General features: G+C 37.9%; 2 protein-coding genes across 3 annotated transcripts; both read right to left on the bottom strand.

Annotated features, from left to right (window-relative positions):
• Positions 1 to 4,733: 4,733 nt before the first annotated feature.
• odam (odontogenic, ameloblast associated) lies at positions 4,734 to 8,110 on the bottom strand. Of its 2 annotated transcripts, none has more exons than XM_061729731.1 (10): positions 7,976 to 8,110; positions 7,777 to 7,842; positions 7,654 to 7,680; positions 7,527 to 7,568; positions 7,167 to 7,349; positions 6,627 to 6,683; positions 6,411 to 6,533; positions 5,281 to 5,310; positions 5,073 to 5,156; positions 4,734 to 4,960 (listed from the first exon to the last, which is right to left on the bottom strand). In XM_061729731.1, the coding sequence occupies exons 2-10, from the start codon at positions 7,834 to 7,836 to the stop codon at positions 4,925 to 4,927; spliced, it is 642 nt and encodes a 213-aa protein (XP_061585715.1). In that variant the 5' UTR covers positions 7,837 to 7,842; positions 7,976 to 8,110; the 3' UTR covers positions 4,734 to 4,924. The 2 variants fall into 2 exon arrangements, with proteins under 2 accessions (XP_061585715.1, XP_061585707.1); XM_061729723.1 differs by having other exon boundaries at positions 4,736 to 4,960; positions 7,167 to 7,415; positions 7,976 to 8,109.
• A 3,627-nt stretch (positions 8,111 to 11,737) lies between these two features.
• Positions 11,738 to 13,893, bottom strand: scpp9 (secretory calcium-binding phosphoprotein 9). The gene is made up of 8 exons (XM_061729710.1): positions 13,797 to 13,893; positions 13,702 to 13,716; positions 13,488 to 13,610; positions 12,525 to 12,596; positions 12,375 to 12,440; positions 12,212 to 12,286; positions 12,067 to 12,117; positions 11,738 to 11,952 (listed from the first exon to the last, which is right to left on the bottom strand). Exons 1-8 carry the CDS (start codon positions 13,872 to 13,874, stop codon positions 11,887 to 11,889), a joined length of 546 nt encoding a protein of 181 aa, XP_061585694.1. The 5' UTR covers positions 13,875 to 13,893; the 3' UTR covers positions 11,738 to 11,886.
• Positions 13,894 to 21,275: the final 7,382 nt, after the last annotated feature.

The following is a 21,275-nucleotide window of genomic DNA, read 5'->3' as shown; positions in this document are numbered from 1 at the left end:
GAGCAATAATAAAACAAATCATAAAATGACCCCGATATGTCAACAGACATTTAAAAATCATGTTCATTTCAAATACTTATGTCACTGACAACAGCACTCAAGCCAGGATATTCCAGTTTAAAAAGAGGAGTTGCAGCCCTCAACTGATGTTTATGTTGTCATTTTTTGTTTTGGCCTGAAGCTCCACCCTCCACCTATCTCCCAATCACCAAGTCAGTATTGTTTCTGAAGCTCCACCCTCCACCTATCTCCCAATCACCAAGTCAGTATTGTTTCTGAAGCTCCACCCTCCACCTATCTCCCAATCACCAAGTCAGTATTGTTTCTGAAGCTCCGCCCTCCACCTATCTCCCAATCACCAAGTCAGTATTGTTTCTGAAGCTCCACCCTCCACCTATCTCCCAATCACCAAGTCAGTATTGTTTCTGAAGCTCCACCCTTCACCTATCTCCCAATCACCAAGTCAGTATTGTTTCGGCATCCGGGTTGCCAGCTCGGCTCTAATGATCGCAGCCATGGCAGCCTACGTTCCTGCTGCATTCTGCAGCCTACCTGGCAACCTCTGGTCGGGGGGGGAGGAGGGGGAGGGTACACGCCGCTCAACAATATTTTGAAAGTGACTGCAGTACCAGTTTTGGACATTTCTTACAGACGGCTCCTTTAACTTGAGGCAACGACTTTGGTCGTATCCCAAAGTATAAGACCTCTTTTGGTGAGTCTGTTTTTTCTGTGAAGGGTGCAAAACTCTGGAATTCTTTACCGACTAATTTAAAATTAGAAACGCGTGGCAATATTTTCAACAGAGGACTCAAACTATGGCTCAAGTCTAAACAACAGTGGCTACATGAATAGGTCAGGTCTGGTTCTGCCCTTGAATGTTGTCTTTGCTTTATATCTTATGTCATCCTCTAATTTTATTGTATATCTTATTGTATTGTATTTATATTATTTTTTTAAAAGCCTCCTGTGGACTCCTGTGTTGCAAATTAGCATGTATGCTAAAACACTCAAACAGTGCATTTGGTTTGTCCTATGTTATTGTGATGTCCATACCAAATAACGAAATTTAATAATAATAACTTAACGGTTTTTAAAATAAAACATTTGATCAAGCCATGATGCTGAGGATCATATGGGAGGTGTCCAGTAGAACTTACAAAACAGCATCTATTTCTTTTACTCGAGAAGTTTGATGCATAAGGTTCACATGGTTTAATATTCATTTCTTAACGTAAATATTTATCTTTTTTTGTTATTATGAATGAAAATGTCAGCTCTGATGAACTTGCTTTGAATAAGGATGAAAAAGGAACAGGTATATCCCCTTATGGCACTTAAAAATCTTCCTTTGCTGTAATACATGAACAGTTGGACTCTGCCATGGTCACCCTTTGTCACCAGTTGAGTTTGTAGCTTTTATTGTCAGAATTTCTAGGCTCAGCAAGTGTGTTCTAGTTAGGTTATGTCAGGATTTCATTTCTGCTGTTTTGATGTGATCCTGCTGGTATCACCAGGCAGGGATCTTCAGCTATCTCTGGAGCAGTTCACAGCTGATTGTGAAGAGGCAAATCTGAGACATTGGTCGTCAGTCAGAAATGGGTGGAAGGTCCTCCCCGGGTGGGAATGAGGTGTTGCCTCAAGTGGAGGAGTTTTAAGGCCCGTTTACACGGAGCAAAAACTGAGGCGTTTTCATGCGTTTTGGCCATTCGTTTACACGAAAACGGAGCTCAAAACCACCAAAAACGATCATTTCTGAAAACTCCGGCCAAAGTGGAGATTTTCAAAAACTCTGTTTTCACGTTTGCGTCTAAACAGAGGAAAACGGAGATTTAGGCTTCAGAACGCCACATTATTCAACAGAAACGTCACCAGCGTCATGTGTGCGACCTGTGTTTACAATTAGTTTGGCCACCGTCAATATTTTCTTGTATTTTACCCGTTTTATATTCTAAAGTCACACTTAAAAGTAACTCCACTTCTCTGTCACTCCAAATGAAAGACTCTCCTTCCGTCTTGGAAGTAAAGCCGGAATTATGGTCCCGCGTTAAATCGCGTGCGTCGCCGCGTACCCAACGCCGTAGGCTCTGCATTGGTGTAACGCGGAACCACAAATCAGCCTTAACTGGAAGTTACACGTGTCATTTGTTGATGTTTTTTCCAGGATTCTGATGGCTGGCATGACCTTAACAGCGTATTTATGCGGATCCGTGTAACGAAGAGATTTTGAAAATTATCTTGTGTAAACGATGGAATTTTTCAAAACGTAGAGGGGGAAATATCCGTTTTTGTAAATACTATGTGTAAACGGGGCCTAAGTATCTCAGGGTTTGAGTCGGCAGCAGTTGTGAACATTGTTTTTTTTTAATGTGATTTGAGGATCTCTTTGAAGTCCAGCCTAAGAAATCTTGGTGTTGTCTTTGACAGAGACATGTCATTAGAACACCACTCCAAACAGCTGACGAGGAACTGTTTTTACCATTTAAGGAATATCTCCAAACTAAGAACAACTGTTTCAAAAAATGATCTTGAGCTAATTATTCATGCTTTTGTGTCAACTCGTTTGGATTACTGTAACAGTTTGTTTTCTTGCTTAAACAAGAAAGAACTGTCTCGTCGTCAGCAAGTCCAAAATTCTGCAGCAACGCTGCTGACATACTAATTAGAAGGGCTCACATCACCCCAATTTTAAAAAACTCTTCACTGGCTCCCCGTCCCTTTTTGTTTTAACTCAAATTTTGGTCCTGACTTTTAGAGCTCTGCATGGTCAGGCCGCCTCCTACTGTACATCAAGGACCTACTATCCCCCTACACTCCATCTCGGAGGCTGAGATCATGTGACCAGACCCGACTCATGGTACCTTGTACTCGCTTTAAGATGCAAGGTGATCTCTCCTTCCAGGCCGTCGCACCGAGGCTCTGGAACGATCTCCCGCTGTGTTACGGCCGCTGCCCTTTCCTCCTTTATGTTATGTTTTAATTTGTTTTCTTCCCCTGCATCTGCCAAGCTGCACAGCTCCTCCCTCGTTGCCTTGATTGGTGCAGCCTCCCGGCTCCTGGCAGTCCATCCCTCTGATCACCTGGGTCCCTGATTGGTGCGGCGTTTCTGGGGCTGGCCGATCCCAGCCGCCCAATCAGGAAGTGAACACCTGAAAAGCTCCTGCCCAGCCCCCGGGTCTGGCAGTCAGAAGGCGCGCCGATTTTTTCCAGTGGCCAGCTGCGGTACTGCAACAAAAAATCCCACGGGGCCCAGAAAGCTTTTTTCCCATGGACCGCTATAGTAAAAGAGAAGCCTCTAAAACTGTTCACAGGAACCTCCAGCTGTAATCACCGGCAATATCTAATCTTTGTATTCTATATTTTTAAGTCATGGACTTTATATCTGTCAAAAATTTTTAAAAAGGCCAGAAAAGTCAAAGAAAAGTCTCTTTCTGGGCGTGACGTCACGGCTGACGCCACACCGTGGATTATATTAATATATATTATGTAATTATATTATATTAATACATTAATAATATATGTAATACTATACATGTAATAATATACATTAATTAAGATATTATATTAATACATATTATATTAATATTCGCGTCATTGCCCCAGAGCATCATGGGAGGTGACTCAACTGCGCATGCTCTATGGGCCAGTGTATGCGGAAGTAAACCCGGAAGTCAGAGATTTTTTCAGCGTATGCGCTGGCTGAGCAGAATGCATTGAAATGAATGGGTGGCCATTTTTGATGTCCCATCCAGTTAATATTATAGATCCATGCTCCTGCCAGGCTGTCAGTCTGGGTGGCTGATTGTGGGACAGCTCGCCTCTGTGTGTTGTGCAGAACTTTGTTAAACTTTGTCTAGCAGCTACTGTGTGGTCCTTTGCTGCTGTGTTTTCCTGGGAAGTGCGGCCAGGGTTTAGATTGTGTTTTATCTGTGACTGATTCCGTTAAGTTTCCACACCGTTTCTTTTATGTTTAGACACACTAGGTGCAGAGGTGCTGTTTTTGCTGTAGTTTGGCTTTAGTAAGTGTAGACAGCCTTTGTTTTCCTTTTTGTTTTGAGTTAGTTTGGTTATAGCCATTTAGCTCTTAAAGAGTCCTTTTGGTTATATTTGGTTTTTGATTTAAACAGCACCCACCGGACCTCTTCCTTGGTTTGTTTTTCCCTTTGTTAATCGTTTAACTGCTATTCCGGCATCTCTGAGTAGCAAATAAACTACCTTACCTAATACCAGCTGGGTTTTGTGTTGCTTCCCTTTCCCCCTGCGAGCCGGGTTGTAACACGCTGTCTCTACGTTCTCTGGACTCCATCGATGCTTTTACAAACAAACTTAAAACCCACCCGTTTCTCCAAGCTTTTAAACATTAATAGGGAGAGGGTTGTTTTATTTTTTGTCAAGCACCTTGTGACATTCCGTTGTCTGTGAAAGGTGCTATATGAATAAAATGTACTTACTAATTTGGCATTTTGGCATTGTGTGACGAGGTGGAGGAACTAGATCATAATGGCATTATCTGGTACTTTGTTACAAGCATATATCATACATCACCTTAAACCCAAGGAACTAGGGACAACCGTTGAAGGATTTAGTAATAAATGATGTCTCCATTTAAGATTTATCATTTTATTATTGTTAAAGTAAAGGCTGAACCTCAAAAAGCGAACACATCAACAGGCTCACAAACAGGATTATATATATATATATATATATATATATATATATATATGTGTGTGTGTCTATGTATCAAGCTTTGTCCAAGTTTGCTTATTCAACTTACAGAAATGTCTTTGTTTTCACGATAAGAATCTTACGCAATTTCATTTGGAAAAAAAATATTTATTCAACATGCAGTTTAAGTAAATTACAGCAACTTTCATTCAATTTGTGGCAAAAAACGCCTCAAAAGTTGCTGTTCTTTCCCAGGTGGCCTCTAGGGTTCAAACAGGAACGGGAAGTTGCCATTTCCCTAGTGGGGAAAAAAGAAAGATGTTTAAATAACCTGAATTAACTTAAGAGCAAATAGCAACAATCAAACAGAAGTTTCAGCTTTAAAGTATATAAAGTGTGTAAAATCTTACTTCATCAATCCCAGTGCCAGTTGCGTCACCGCGAGGATCAGGAGGATTTGTAGTGGACTCTTTCTGTGTCCCCGCTGGCCATGTCTTGGGTAGTTAACCATGAGACAAATTTACAAAATAAATCGAAGAAAAGAGATATGTAATTCTCTCTTTTATCAGTTTCTCGGTTAATTTAGGAAAACTAATGATGGATTTAGAGAGTGCTCACCTTTTCTGTCTGTACCTTGGGCTTGGAACCCTAATGGAGTCAGGTGATATTCATGAAAATAAGAGCACAAAATTCAAGCTTATACAAAAATAATAAAGTGGAAGCAACATTTCTTATATACAAGATTCAGAAACTGAAGCAAAACTTGTTTTTCCATATTTTTTTCTGTATGCAATATCATCAATCACACCTACACCAATACACACAAAAAAGAAACATATATATATATAGAGGGGGCATCTCTTGTAGGATATAAAATCATTTTAGATAGAAAAGAATACTTGGCCCAAAGTTGGCTGCATTTTTCTTTGGCACACATTTGACTTTGACTGATGGCATCGACTCCATATCCCACGTCAAAACCAAACCAAAACAAAATTGTGCAAAAAGTAGCCTAGTTTGGGCGTAAATATAACTGTTTTCAGGGATATAAAAAGACCACGTTTGAAATATTTTGAACCTACCAAATTAATTACATCCACACAAATGATCAGAAAATCTGAGATAATTGGGACCATCCAGAGCAACTGAACTTACATGTGTCGTACTGTTAGAGACAATCTGCATATGTAAGTTAGTAACAGTTATAACAGGCAACTAACATCATAATCCGCATCATTATTGTGTGTCTGTGTTGGTCAGTATAGCAGAAAAGTGTCTTTGCAATCATCACATCCACAGTCCTGACTCAACATCCACAGCTATGTTGTTATCATTAGAGTAGGTCTGGCCTTTAAGCTTGTATGCTCTGCTTAATTCAGAGAGACAAATGTTTGATGGAAGAAATATAAAAGTGCTATTTGGTCCTGTTTTTAACTGCATCACATTTTGTCCTTGAACATTTCTGTGCCAACATCCAGGATGCTTTTAATTAGATTTTTTTTTTTTTTTTTTCCCTTGTCTGCACACATATTAATGATTGATACCATGACGGTAGAAACCAAAAGTATATATATGTGCATTATTACTATATTTAATATATATACATATATATACGCATACATATGCGTACATATTTTTTTTCAAATAGGTATTTTGGAAAAATTAAGATAAAATCTTTCCGTTTGCTTTTGTTTTTTGTCAGTAGATGCAGGGAGACGGATCTTTCAGGGTATTTTTTGCTGCCTGACCTGCAGGGGGAGCTGTGGTCTCTGTGTGGTTCTCTCCAGGTTCTGCTGTCCGTTGCTGGGCTGCAGCACTGCAGTGCCCCTCTGCTGGGGATAGCCATAAGGTGGCATATAGTAGGAGAAGCCCTGCAGAAATAATTAATAAGTGTTAGGATTCTAACCAAAAAAAAAAAAAATTTTGTAAAAAGGTACAGAGTTCAGTGTTTTTTGACTTCATACCTGATGTCTCTGAAGCTGAGGAAACCCAAAAGATGGGTACTGGAACTGTGGATATAGCTAAAGGTGATAAAAAAAAAAAACAGAATTATTGCCACCTTCCTAAAATTGTGAAGAGTCTTACAGCAGTTCTGATGATGAATATATGATTACAAGACTGGCTCAGAAAATTAGAATATTGTGATAAAGTTCTTTATTTTCTGTAATGCAATTAAAAAAAACAAAAATGTCATACATTCTGGATTCATTACAAATCAACTGAAATATTGCAAGCCTTTTATTATTTTAATATTTCTGATTATGGCTTACAGGTTAAGATTAAGATTCCCAGAATATTCTAATTTTTTGAGATAGGATATTTGAGTTTTCTTAAGCTGTAAACCATGATCAGCAATATTAAAATAATAAAAGGCTTACAATATTTCAGTTGATTTGTAATGAATCCAGAATGTATGACATTTTTGTTTTCGTAATTGCATTACAGAAAATCACAATATTCTAATTTTCTGAGACAGTCCTGTATATTGAAAGTTGGTCTGTTACCTGCATAGGGTTTTGGGCTTGCTGAGGAACGTTTGGGTTATTGGGATCCTGTGGCGGTCCAAGCTGCTCTTGCTGGCCGTTGGCGACAAACATTGGTGTCAGCTGGTTTCCCTGGTTGGGAAGCAGCAGCTGTGGCCCTTGGGCACCGAAAGGACCTGCCAGTTGAGGGTTCAAATTCACCACCTGAGGGGTAAACAGTACCTCAGGTTGCTGTTGTTGCAGAACAAATTGGGGCAGTAGGGATGAGCCCTGCAGAAGAAGCAGGCATTTACATCAGTTTAGATACTATCTTTCAAAGAAAACATTTGGAGAAAGTCACAGAGAGGGTAAAGAGAACAGAGCTTTGCACTCCATCTTTACCTGCGCTCGTCCAAGAGCTGCGAGAGTTAATGCATTGAGCATCTGAACACACAAAATGATTTTATTTATTACAGAAAATGTCAGTAATCAGTATTGAACAGAAATGAAAACCTTTAAAGTGATTTACCTCATTGCTGTTGCTTGCAAATATCACCTTAAAAAAAACATTAAAAGAGTATTTAATCAGTCTGCTAAGATCATAAATTACATTGTACAATGTGCAATAAAGCAGCTTAAAAATCCAACTCACCGGCAAAGCAAGACTTGTCCTGAGCAGACAGGTCAGCAGAACAGCAGTTTGCAGCTTCATGATTTCCTGCAATGAACAGTAACATGGGGTGACTTTTTTCTTTTCCATAAAGTCATAGTTTTCTTCTACTTCTCGAATCCTAGCTTTTTATCGAAACACAAGAACATTTTGCGACACGAGTGCTGCAAATTCATCTTACCGTTTCTCTGATGCTTCTTTCTCCTTCCTGTGTGTGCCTCCTTATCAGGTGGAGATGCCTTTTAAATTCTGCTCAAGTGAGTTGTTACGGTCCGTGAACAACTCACCCAGACAATACGTGGTCACAATGACAGACGTTTCTCATGGTAACAGACTCAGACACTTACAACACTGGATTGTTGAGTATGTTATTAAGTATAAGTCATGTCTCTGAGCGCCATGTCATGCCCTAGCCAGAGTTTTCCCCAGTCTTTATAAATTTGTCATCTAAAACTTTTTCAACGTGCAAAGACAACAAAATCAACAGCGTCAGGTTGTTTTGGGTTTATTCTTTTTTTTTATTTTTTTGCTTGCAAATGCTTAATTTCAGCATTCAAGACATGTCTTATGTGTTCTCTTCTCTCTGTAAAGTTTATGTGCATTTTTGTTTTTATATTTCAGTATGCAATTGTGGTGATTAAGATGAACAAGCATTTTGGCAAGTCATGAGAAAAAATAAGAAAAACAGGAGCTGGGAGCTTATGATCAGACATTTGTCAGAGAATTTTCTTCATGTTTATGCTGATGTTGACATGTTGCCATGGCATTAATGCAAACGTTGAAGTGATTATGGTGGTTATGATAAGCAGCTCTTTGGTTTTGATAAAGGCTTCATGTTTAAAGGATGTACATAAAGTTTGATTTAGTTCTACTTTTAAATCCATGTTTTTTTTTTTTAAATCTATAATTTTGTTCTTGCTGATATGTTGTTGTGGTTGAAATTATAATCATTTTTAAACTTGTTTGTGCTAGAAAGAGCCTTTTTTAGAGGAAATATACAGACAAGGAAAAATCGGGGAAAAAAACACAGGTTGTTAATAATAAATCAATCAATCAAATTTTATTTATATAGCACCTTTCATCCAGGTACATGAAATACAAAGTGCTTTGACATTTTGACTGAAAAATAAGCGTAATAAAAAACAAAAAAAATAAAAACTGGGAGACCAATGCACACTGACATACAATATAGTTAATTAAAATGAAATAATGATAAAAGTTCAAGGATTAAGGCTAAAAAATAATCAGTCCACAACAATAAAATATAATAATAAAAACATTACAAGAAATAAATAAATAAATAAAACAAATACCTTTAAAAAAAAATGTTAAACAGAATAAAACTATAAAATTTGATGCTACATAAAAGCCAGACCAAAGAGATGAGTTTTTAGTTTTTTAGTCTACATTTAAAAATGTCCACATTTCCAGCTCCTCTCCTCTCAGTTAAAGATATCATGTCAGCAATGGACCTGATCTTTTTTCTTTTGTTGTTTCTTGCCCAGCTCTGAATGAGGTGGAAGTCTAAAAGCTCATTTCAAGACATGGTGGATGTATCTTTCTAAAGCAGCGAGTGACATTTACAGTGCTGGGGTCATTTTAACATACTTGGTGGTTTCGAATTATGCTCCAGTTTCATCTTTAACAAATTCAATAACTTTTTCTTGTCTCTATAAGTATTCAGACCTTTAGTGGTCACACTCACATGTGACCACTCTGACCGTAACTTAGACAGCACACTCCTGATTTCTAAGATGTTACCATGACAACCAGGCCACAAGGTGGAATTAATTGTCTGTACCATTATTGTGAATCTCATCACCCTCCAATATTTTAAATTCACTGCCTTCGGCCAGCTAAATAGAATGGAATAGAGTAGAATAGAATAGAATGGAATAGAATAGAATAGAATAGAATAGAATAGAATAGAATAGAATAGAATAGAATAGAAAAACTTTATTGACATTGTACATTTATATAAGTGAAAAGTGGATGGTTGTCTTTTTCCTTTCAGACTTATTTACATACACATGCAGACCAGCTTACAAACATACTCTATACACATCTTAGAAATATAGAAAACTGTAAGATAAGATGAATAAATGCACAAGGAACGTTTAATATTGTGGCGGCCTCATAAAACAAGAATGTTGCCCATTTGAAATATAGGAGGTAGATATTATTGCAGATTTGAATTAGGTTTTCATTTGTTTTCTTTGTATTATTGAGGTGACGGTGTGCAAAGGATGTTTTTTGTCAAGTAAAGGCACATGATATGTGATATGTTGTCGTTTGCCAAAAGGAGCAGGAATTTCTTTCAGATTGTCATTAGAGGCAGAATCCCAAGGCAAGATTGATATTACATATTCAGCTCATCAATACTGTCCCCATGGTAACACATGGTGTCGGCAGCATCTTTATGTATGTATGTACAGTATGTATTTTCTGCAGCTTTATCAGGTTAGAGAGAAACATGGTTGCAGAAAAATGTTGAGCTTAATACCGTTCAGGGTTTCTTTGGGGGTGGGGAAAGGTTGCCAGTCCATCACAGGATAATACAGGTGTTTCATGTGTGTTGGTGTTTTCAGTACTCGAGTTGTAAAAAAAAATCAGGGGGATGGTGGATTTTATCATATGGGGACAGATAATTTGTGCTGATTACAAATAATATAATATATTACAAATAATAGCAGTGACCAAAACACCTGCAGAAATACTGCAGGAATGACATAGCAGCAGTTAAATGCAGCCTTCTGTAAGCTTTAAATATACACTGGGCTTACATCAAATACATCAAAACACAACAATAAAAAACAGTTTTCTGAACTTATCAATATGACTCTGTCCTTCACAGGATAAGTAAAATGGATCCCTGCAAAAACTCAAAATCTTAACAAGAATATTTGTCTTATTTCTAGTGAAAATGTCTCATTTTAGTAAAAAAAATCTCATTACACTTAAAACAAGACTCATCACTGGAAAAAACAACAATTTTCACCTGTTTCAAGTAGATTTTCACGTGAAAATTGTCAAATAAGTTATTTTTCTGGTGATGACTCTAAATGTTCAAATAGCAGTAAAACCACATTCATTGATGAAATGACATAAGGGATGGAAAGGGGGGATGGCAGTTTTACAGGGGGGGTGATTTGGACCGTTTTTATTTCAGGAGGGATGCCATCCCCCCTCATCCCCCCTCAACTCCAGTACTGGGTGTTTTCCAAAGTGCTCAAGATTTGAGGCACGTACAAAGATTGAACAAGACTACAACCTAAGCATGTCACCAACAGAACACAATGCGTAGCTCAGGAAAAACTTTGTACAAGTGTTGTAGCGGCCTGAAGCTGAAGGCAAGAAGAGCAGTTCTGGAGAGGCCTGAAAGTGGCTGTGAGCTGATGCTCTGCATCGTTCCTCCAAGAGAAGAATGGCAAACATTCCTGAAGAAAAGCTGTACCAAGCTTGTACGATCACTCCTAACAAGGCTTGAGGATCCCAGTGGAGCCAAAGCTGTTTAAGCAAATACCAGGTGAACAGTTTAGATACCTAAGTAAATGGGATAGTTCATAATTTGTTTCAAAAAGACATTTACGAAATACACCCTTTTTGATTTTGTCATTGAAATAATTGTGTGTGAGAGGAAGAGAAAAGATATATCTGTTGAACCCTTTTTAAGATTATTCTGATCAGACAAAATATTGAAGGTCAGCAGGTTAATCAGGTAAGCTCCTTTAATAAGTGCCTTGTGTTGTGTTGGGGTTTCATGAAAATGTTTGATACCATTCCTGCTCAACATCCTCTAGATGGCAGCAGAAATCTGCTGTAAACTACACAGGTCTTTTAACTGAAGGCTGCACTGATTTAAAAATAAAAAGAGACAAGTGTTTTGATTAGTAGAAGTATAATTTATTATTTATTAGAAAAGATAACATGAAATCACAACTTAGATTTATAAAATTACATACCTTTTAAGCATAAACTTTTAGATCTGTTAGTCTTAAGATATCAAGTAAACCATTATAACGTGATATCATGTCATACAGATTGACAAAATCAAAAAAATCACTTTAATCATGTAGTTTTAACAGTATGACGTTAATTATTCAGAGGCTTGTCCTTTTTGCAGGTGGGTGTTGTGACCGATTCAGTGGGAGTTGGAATCTGAGGACATAAAGAGAGCAATCAATTTGTTTTTTTTTTTGTTTTTTTTTTAAACCCAACTCAATCAAATAGAGAAGGATAAAAAAAAAGGTGAAGATCTTTTCAGATTCTCACCTGAGTATCTACAGCAGACTTCACGGTGTTGTCAGATTTCATAACCTGACGCTTGAGAAACACAGATCGACATTAAAATCAGTTCAGTTTAAATACACGTCTCAGAAATGACCTGCGCTGTAAACACGGATCCATCATGTCCTACCCTGAATCTCCTGAGTGGGTCAAGCTGAACAGGGACTTGCTGGATGGGAGGCTGCATGACACCACCTGCCATCCCCTGCACACAGTCAACAGAAGACCACAGTTCTGAGCTTCTAGATGTGTCTTACATTTAAAGGAATGCCACGAGAGGAGTCAGTAGTTACCATCTGAGCTTGCTGAGGCAGATTCATTTGGCCCATTTGGGGAATGCCAACAACGGGAAACTGGTACTAAAGAGGAAAGACAGATTATTTCCATTCCTCTTCTTCTTTTTTTAAAGAAATAATGTTGCATGAATTTTGTGCAGCACTGACTGTATTGACAGCCGCAGGATACATGTTAGGAACGGGGCCTCGAAGAGGAAAGGCAGGAACTCCAGGAACGAACTGTGAGAGCATGTGCAAGTGTTATGACCAGTACTGGAGTTGAGGGGGGTTGAGGGGGGATGAGGGGGGATGGCATCCCCCCTGAAATGAAAACGGTCAAAATCATCCCCCCTGTAAAATTGCCATCCCCCCTTTCCATCCCTTATGTCATTTCATCAATGAATGTGGTTTTACTGCTATTTCAACATTTAGAGTCATCACCAGAAAAATAACTTATTTGACAATTTTCACCTGTTTCAAGTAAATTTTCACTTGAAATAAGTAGGGAAATCTGCCAGTGGGACAAAATGTATCTTCTCATTACAAGCAAAAAAATCTTGTTCCACATGCAGATTTTCTACTTATTTTAAGTGAAAATCTACTTGAAACAGGTGAAAATTGTTGTTGTTTCCAGTGATGAGTCTTGTTTTAAGTGTAATAAGATTTTTTTTACTAAAATGAGACATTTTAACTAGAAATAACACAAATATTCTTAAGATTTTAAGTTTTGGCAGTGATCCATTTTACTTATCCTGTGAAGGACAGAGGCATATTGATAAGTTCAGAAAACTGTTTTTTATTTGTGTTTTTTGATGTATTTTATGTAAACCCAGTGGATATTTAAAGCTTACAGAAGGCTGCATTTAACTGCTGCTATGTCATTCCTGCAGTATTTCTGCAGGTGTTTTGGTCAGTGCTATTATTTGTAATATATTATATTATTTGTAATCAGAACAAATTATCTGTCCCCATATGATAAAATCCACCATCCCCCCTGATTTCTTTTTACAACTCGAGTACTGGTTATGATTATTACTATTATGCACTTTCCCGCGTCCTTTTCAAGCATATTGGAGAATTACATGACATGGGTTTATATTAAATGTTCAAATGATGAGTTCATGGACAGACCTGAGCGAACTGGGGCTGCCCAATGAAACCCACTCCACCACCAGCTAATAAAGGTGGGTTCAGACCTCCAGCCATCATCCCGTTAAGCATTCCTGCATTCATAGCTGCCAACAACTTTGCAGCCTGGATATAGCAGATGAAAGTATTATTGGTTATGACTTCATTGGATTATTGTGCAAAACATGCGTAAATTAATAAAATGGTTGCATCTCACCTTGTCCGCATTGGCCTGCAATGAATAAAGAGACAAGATGTTAGATGATGAACAGACAGACAGACGAAACAGACACATAGATAAACTCTACTCACATAGCTGATGGTTGCCACAAAGGCTGAAAAAAGAAGAAACTTCATTTTGTAAGTTGAAAGCAATAATGGATACTGCATCAAATTCTGGAGGACAACATGAACTCTCAACTGTATTGAGAACACCTTTTATCAGTGCCAGAGATTATTTTGGGCCAATTGGAGAAGAGAACTCTGACCTTGCCACCTGTGTGTCATGGAAGCGTGTGATATGACATCTTCATTTTGAACAATAATGTTTCAAAAATTGTAGAGCCGTAAGGTGCCTTTTTCAGAGACTCAACCACATTCAGTGTCTTACATTGTTCTCTTCACTCAGCTGAGTGACCACAAGAAAAATAACAGAGTGATTCAGTGTCTTGGGATGGGTCTTTGGAGGTTTGTGAAACCAGTAATACACCTTAAAATGTTTCAGATTGTGGCTACAGGAGGCAAACAACTGACATCATCACCCAGTGCTTCTCTTGATGGGACAATGATAAACACTTTTGTGTGCATCAGGTTGAAATTAACACGTAGCAAGCATAAAAACAGTTTCTACTACTGGAAAAGAGACACATATGAGCTGCTTCTTGTGATTTGATTCATTTCAACAGAGCAGAATTCATGATTCCATTATGATAATAATTATGTTGTACTATGGAGAGCAGTAACTGGCCTGCTCAGATGAGTAAATACTGTAGATTGGAGCGAGGCAATTTAAAGCCACTCTGTGAAACATTACCACTTCTAGTACTGTGCTGATGAATGGAAATGGTCCGACATATCATATTAATTCAATTCAAGTTCATTTATATAACATCATATACACAGCACATAACATAAAAACTGGCAGGTAAAAACTCTCCGAGTGGGAGAAAAACCTTAAGCCAAACAGTGGCAAGAAAAACTCCCCTTTAGGAGGGAAGAAACCTTGAGCAGGAGCAGGCTCATAAGAGGGGACCCTCCTGCCGGAGGCCAGCTGGGCAGAGCAGGAAAAGAGAAAACAGACAGAGAGAATGAAGAACAGAGAAAAGAGAGACACAGACACAATGGCTAACTTGTGCACTACAGGGTTGACTATATAAGCAGATGTAGACAGCAGACACTCCTGAAGCTCTGGCCTGCATACAAATGGACAGAAGAGAAAAGGAGGGGGCAGACCAGCACAACAAACTACAAGAACAATGGAGAACAATTATGGTTATGAGATACTTCTAATTAATAACTGAGAAAGGAAAGAGAAGGAGGGGTGATGTGCACCGCTCAGTGGATCATGTTGGTGTCCCCCTGCAGAGTAGACCTATAGCAGCATATCTACAACAGAGCTATGTTTGGGACAAACTATTTTAATCTTTACCCTAACTATAGGCTTTACTATCCAGAAACGTTTTAAGTTTGGTTTTAAAGGTGGAGGTATTACATTACTTTGTTGCACTTGAGATGCATTTCATTGTGTCTTACACCAGGGACTGACACATGAACCTTCAAATGGTACGCTGCCCTATGTGGTCTGATGTTTTTGCTACAACGTCTTTGATGAAATGAAATTATGTTCTCCAACAAGCAAAGAAAATATATATTATATATTTCCCACTCTAAAAATTGTCCATTTGTGAACCCAAGTTGGAACCCATGGACAATCCCATCTGGAGCCTGAATTTTTCCATACAAATGTTGTTTGGATAGTAACTTTAGTTTGATCAATAAGACTTGTATCCACAATTATTTTCTTTTATTAACTTTTTCCTAAAATCAGTGGGGTTTAAAAAAAAAAAAAACATACATACATTATGTATGTATGTATGTATGTATGTATGTATGTATGTATGTATGTATGTATGTATGTATGTATGTATGTATGTATGTATGTATGTATGTATGTATGTATGTATGTATGTATGTATGTATGTATGTATGTAATCTATTAAAGGATTTCTTATCTTATACATACATACATACATACATACATACATACATACATACATACATACATACATACATACATACATACATACATACATACATACATACATACATACATACATACATACATGCATACATGCATACTTGCATACATGCATACATGCATACATGCATACATACATACATGCATGCATGCATGCATGCATACATGCATACATACAGCTTCACCTAGGTACTGAAAGGAAGCCCTCTGCAGGTGATTTTCTGCCAAAATAGAAATAGATCAAATAAAAGGTGTAAACAACTGTATTATTATAAATTGGCAATTCGTAAAATAAGGGCTTATGATGAGTCTTTTAATGACTACTGAGTTTCACTTAGTCAGCATGCTGCCAAACAAAATGACCACCACCAGTCACAGAAGAAAGACAAAACTAAATAACTGTGTTTTTTTTTAAATAATTTAAAACATGACACACATGAACTAAAACCACACTTTCAGTAAATGCTTGTGGAGCTTTTCAAGAACCAAATAACTTAATCCCTTGCTGACCATGATGATGACCCTGAAATCAGTCATGAGGAGACTCAGAGGACAAGTAGGCATCACCAGGATTACTAGTATAAGACAAGTCATGTAAATGTGAGTTACTGAACTTTAATTAAAAGCGATAATGATAATACAATAAACATGCTAAAAGGTGCACTTATGGATTCTGCACAAAATCTATTTCTTGTAAAAAAACGTAGTTCATTATACATTCAAATGGAATCAGAGTACAACCCAGTTTCATTTTGAGATTTTAGCAAATATAATAATTCGTTGAGAAATAATATATCTTGAGAAATATATATTTTTATAAATCATAGGTTGTACCTGTTAGATCAATGGTATAAAATAAATAGTAAAAGGGCATTGGTAGGAGAAGCTTCTCAACACTTTATTTGAGAAGAATAGGGTAAAAATCTCACTCTCACTCACAAGAATTTATTGTATTTGATAGAAATAACTTATTGTCACCAATGAATACCTTCTCTAAATCACCATTAGGTTAATTTTAGATGAATGGGACTGTTATATCTACAATTGATGATCCCTTGCTGTATTTACTAAAGATGTACCATGGAATTAGGACACATGAGAGCACATCTGAAAAAGATCATAATTTATAACATTGTACCTCACTCAAATGTAATGTCAGTTGCAAAAAGATCCTGTAACCACTGATATAGAGGAACGTGGACCAGCCAGTGCTGCAGCCGGAGCAGATCCAGAGTAGTGAGTTATTCTTCAGTCCCGTCTGTATTAAAGCCAGCCCAAATGAACCTTTTCATTTTTAGCTCGGTAGTTCCCCGATGTGGAGGTTGAGTCGTTTTAACGATGTTGTCCAAGATTACTGGCCTCTTACTGGGGCACTCTCTCATTTTCTCTTCTGTCATTACCTTCCCAAGTCTCTTACAGTCGCTGCTGTCATGATGCCCACCCTAGGACATTATGTACTTTGGACTCATTTCTGCCACTGGCAGCAATGGGAGACAATGACAGAGTACACTTCCCAAAACCAAGCAAATATTCTTTGAAATCAAATTGAAACTGACATTTTAATACGAAAAAGCTCTTTGTGCAGCTTTAGGTAAACTCATTGAATTGATCAGCTATTGGAAGGATTTCAGATTAAGTCAGTCTTTACTATGTAATTATTTGTAATATCTGCAGTCAAAAAGAGTTGATATTGCTAAAGTAACATTATTATGTGAAACTCATATCTAGATATTCAAAATTAAGAGTATTCCCCTAGCTCGTAGTCATCTTTCTAAGAACTGCTTCTCTACTGTGGTGGGAACAGCGGCCATGCTGACTACCAGAGGTGTCAAAAGTATTCACATTCATGACTCAGGTAGAAGTATAGATACTAGAGTTTAAAAATACTCCTGTAGAAGTTGAAGTATCAACTCAAGTTTTTTACTCAAGTAAAAGTATAAAAGTACTGGTTTCAAAACTACTTAAAGTATAAAAGTAAAAGTAACGTAAGGGGGAATAGCCATTAAGGACAAAAGCCATTGAAGATGAATGTATCTTAGTATAATGTAAATATATTAAAGAACCATATATGTGTACTATTGAGCATTAACATGTGTTTCAGAGAGCAGGAGATATGATGACTAGTTGCTTATAAGTATTGTATTGGTACAAAAAGTCAAACTTCAGAGGCATGTTATCATTTATCCTAACCTTTGTTGGAATGTACATCCAAGTTTAGTTGCAGGAATCTGAGGGAACGGATGTAAGAACAAAACTGGACAAGAACATCTGAAACAACCACAACCAAATTCACTCTATCCGGATGGAGCAATTTTTTTTTTTTTTTATTGATCTTTTTAGAAAAGAAAACAACATACAATGACAACATGGACACAAATAATCAAAAATACGAATTATGCATTATACATTGTCCTTTTTTTTTTTTTTTTTTTTTTTTTCATAAACACACAGAACTAAGAACAGAGTCTCTGTAGAGTTAAATTAAAAAAAAATATATATAAACAGATGAGCAACAAATGAACAATGGAGGAGAGTATGGATGAGCAAATGCGGCATACAAAAACAAATGCAGTGATAAATGCAAATGCCCATCACTAATATCCCATTCGGATGGAGCAATTTAACTGGATAGTTTTTTTTTAAAGGCCGAAATGAACGAGGCTGTTTTTAAAATGTAAGGAGTAAAAAGTACAGATAATTGCGTGAAAATGTAAGGAGTAAAAGTAAAAAGTCGTCTGAAAAATAATTATTCCAGTGAAGTATAGATAACCAAAATTTCTACTTAAGTAAGGTAACGAAGTATTTGTACTTCGTTACTTGATACCTCTGCTGACTACATTGTATGACTACTGCACTTTGTCGCACATCAGCAGCGACAAAACCCTCCTACGGAGCTCCAGGGGACGACAGTCCAAAGTTGACTGAGAGACTCTAGAAAGTAATGACGGAAGAGAAAATAAGAATATAATCAAACAAGAGTACATTTTGAACAAAGTCATGTACACAACTTTATGCATGACTGTAGGGGCAGATTTTGTAAATAAAACCCCAGGATTGTATGAGCGGCAATCAGTGTCTGCCATAGACTGTATAGCCAATAATCATATTAGAAATAAATGTATTGCTTGTTATAAACTCTCCTGGCGACTCTTCGTACGAGGCACAGCCATGTTGCTTGGCAATCCTACGGGAAGGTACTGTAGGTGCTTGCTACCTTCATTGCATGTTGATAAGTCACCCCCGACTTCTTCCATTCATTCTGAGTTTGTGGCCTGTCCAGTCATTAAAGCCGGGGACTATCGTTTGATTTATTGTCTTTAAAGAGTTGATTCCCTCAAGACGTGATTGACTTTTTCTATTTATGTTAAATCTGTAATACAAAGATCCTATCGACCCAAGCAAAGCCTTAACCAGTACTCGAGTTGTAAAAAAAGATCAGGGGGGGGGTGGTGGATTTTATCATATGGGGACAGATAATTTGTGCTGATTACAAATAATATAATATATCACAAATAATAGCAGTGACCAAAACACCTGCAGAAATACTGCAGGAATGACATAGCAGCAGTTAAATGCAGCCTTCTGTAAGCTTTAAATATCCACTGGGCTTACATCAAATACATCAAAACACAACAATAAAAAACAGTTTTCTGAACTTGTCAATATGACTCTGTCCTTCACAGGATAAGTAACATGGATCACTGCAAAAACTCAAAATAAGAATATTTGTCCTTTTTCTAGTTAAAATGTTTCATTTTAGTAAAAAAAATCTTATTACACTTAAAACAAGATTCATCACTGGAAAAAAAAAAACAATTTTCACCTGTTTCAAGTAGATTTTCACTTGAAATAAGTAGAAAAATCTGCCAGTGGAACAAGATTTTTTTGCTTGTAATGAGGCCACTGGCAGATTTTCCTACTTATTTCAAGTGAAAATTTACTTGAAACAGGTGAAAATTGTGAAATAAGTTAATTTTCTGATGATGACTATAAATGTTGAAATAGCAGTAAAACCACATTCATTGATGAAATGACATAAGGGATGGAAAGGGGGGATGGCAGTTTTACAAGGGGGATGATTTTGACCGTTTTTATTTCAGGGGGGATCAGCCCTCCTCAACTCCAGTACTGGCCTTAACCCTAATTGCTCCACGGTGTGTGTGTCTCAGATGTAAGTCGCTTTGGATAAAAGTGTCTGCTAAATGACAGTAGTAGTAGCAGTAGTAAGTTAAATAAAATACTTCGCCCTGGCACGACCTGAAGCCCGACTGTGAATAATGAGTTTATAATTGTCACAATTAGGTTGTCACTTGCCCCAAACCCATAAAGCAAATGCACTTAAACTAATGCACAAGAACAGACACAGAAACACTTTTTCCCCCTCCACACATTTGGAACCATTACAGTCATGTCCGGGGCGGCTGGCTCATTATTGGCTGTCTGGGAACGGTTTCTCTGCTGCTGACTGAGCGGCCCACAGCAAACCAGGTAAACAACATGTGGGAAGTCTGGTCTGGCACTTTAATGGCACACTGTCATACCCTTCCAATTAAGATCTATTTTCTTGTTTGAAATTCTGACTGGGAGAAATTGTGTTTCCTAATGTTAACATCATTATTTCTCTCACCCGTGAATTCATAGAGGGATTGAGGTTTATTTTTATCGTCATATCACATATGTCTGTCAACAGGATTCATTTACTCCAATAATTGAGCAATGACGTAAATGTTACACGTGTGTTTTCTCAAGCTTGGAGGGCTAAATTACCATTGCTGTAAGTAGGTAGTGAATGGTAAATGGAAGTTTGTTTGTTTTTACTGGTCTCAGACAAAACAAATAACAGCAATCTTTGCAGCTCCACCCACAGTCATGGTCGATTTTATTCAGTGTTTTTTGCTCACTTAGACAGATATATTTTGGGCTACAAATGATGCATGAATTCAAATAAAAGAATCAGCAAGGTTTCAGTTTCAGTTCAGACTCTGACTCATTTATGGTCATTAGATGTGATGACAGTAATTTACATGGCTTAAGTATCAACAGCCTGTTATGTGATAGTGTCTGCAAACCAAGATGCAAAGATTAAATCATGACATTTGTTGGAGCTGTACTGAGTTTCAGCAGCTTCTCCGCCGACTCCATCCCAGAGCTTTCCTCCTCCTCTTCGTCAGCCTCAGCCTTCACCAGCGGGGACTGCGTCCTCCTGAGACGAGTTGCCACCGAACGCTGAAGCCTCCCTCTCCCTCTCGGGTTCCCGCCGGCACCGGCCAGCAGCCGCTGATTATTCGCCCCCGCCATCAACATCATCTGCACCTGGCCGGGAGTCAACGCGGTGAGCTGAGGATCAATGCCGGCGTTGTTCTGCGGCAGAAAAGCGAGCAGCGTCGCAGGCCCGCCGCCAGCCTGCTGAGCCACCTGACCCTGTAGATTGTTCCTACTGAGTCCAACTGCCTGCCCCAGGTCAAAGGTCACTCCTTGCTGGAGCGCTGGAATGGGGATTAGCTGCTGCAGCAGGGCCTGATCCGCAGGGTTTA

The sequence above is a fragment of the Cololabis saira genome, chromosome 1 (assembly GCF_033807715.1).
Source record: "Cololabis saira isolate AMF1-May2022 chromosome 1, fColSai1.1, whole genome shotgun sequence".
Lineage (NCBI taxonomy): Eukaryota > Metazoa > Chordata > Actinopteri > Beloniformes > Belonidae > Cololabis > Cololabis saira.
This window is presented reverse-complemented; position numbering and strand designations above follow the sequence as displayed.

Coding starts and splice junctions, on each gene's coding strand:
- odam (XM_061729723.1), bottom strand. CDS start 7,836: ATGAAGCTGCAAACTGCTGTTCTGCTGACCTGTCTGCTCAGGACAAGT. Junction 7,416..7,526: donor CAGCTCTTGGACGAGCGCAG/GTAAAGATGGAG, acceptor CTTCTTCTGCAG/GGCTCATCCCTACTGCCCCA. Junction 6,684..7,166: donor AAGCCCAAAACCCTATGCAG/GTAACAGACCAA, acceptor TATCACCTTTAG/CTATATCCACAGTTCCAGTA.
- scpp9 (XM_061729710.1), bottom strand. CDS start 13,874: ATGCAGTATCCATTATTGCTTTCAACTTACAAAATGAAGTTTCTTCTT. Junction 12,441..12,524: donor ATCCTGCGGCTGTCAATACA/GTCAGTGCTGCA, acceptor TTTCCTCTTTAG/TACCAGTTTCCCGTTGTTGG. Junction 12,287..12,374: donor TGCCTCAGCAAGCTCAGATG/GTAACTACTGAC, acceptor GACTGTGTGCAG/GGGATGGCAGGTGGTGTCAT.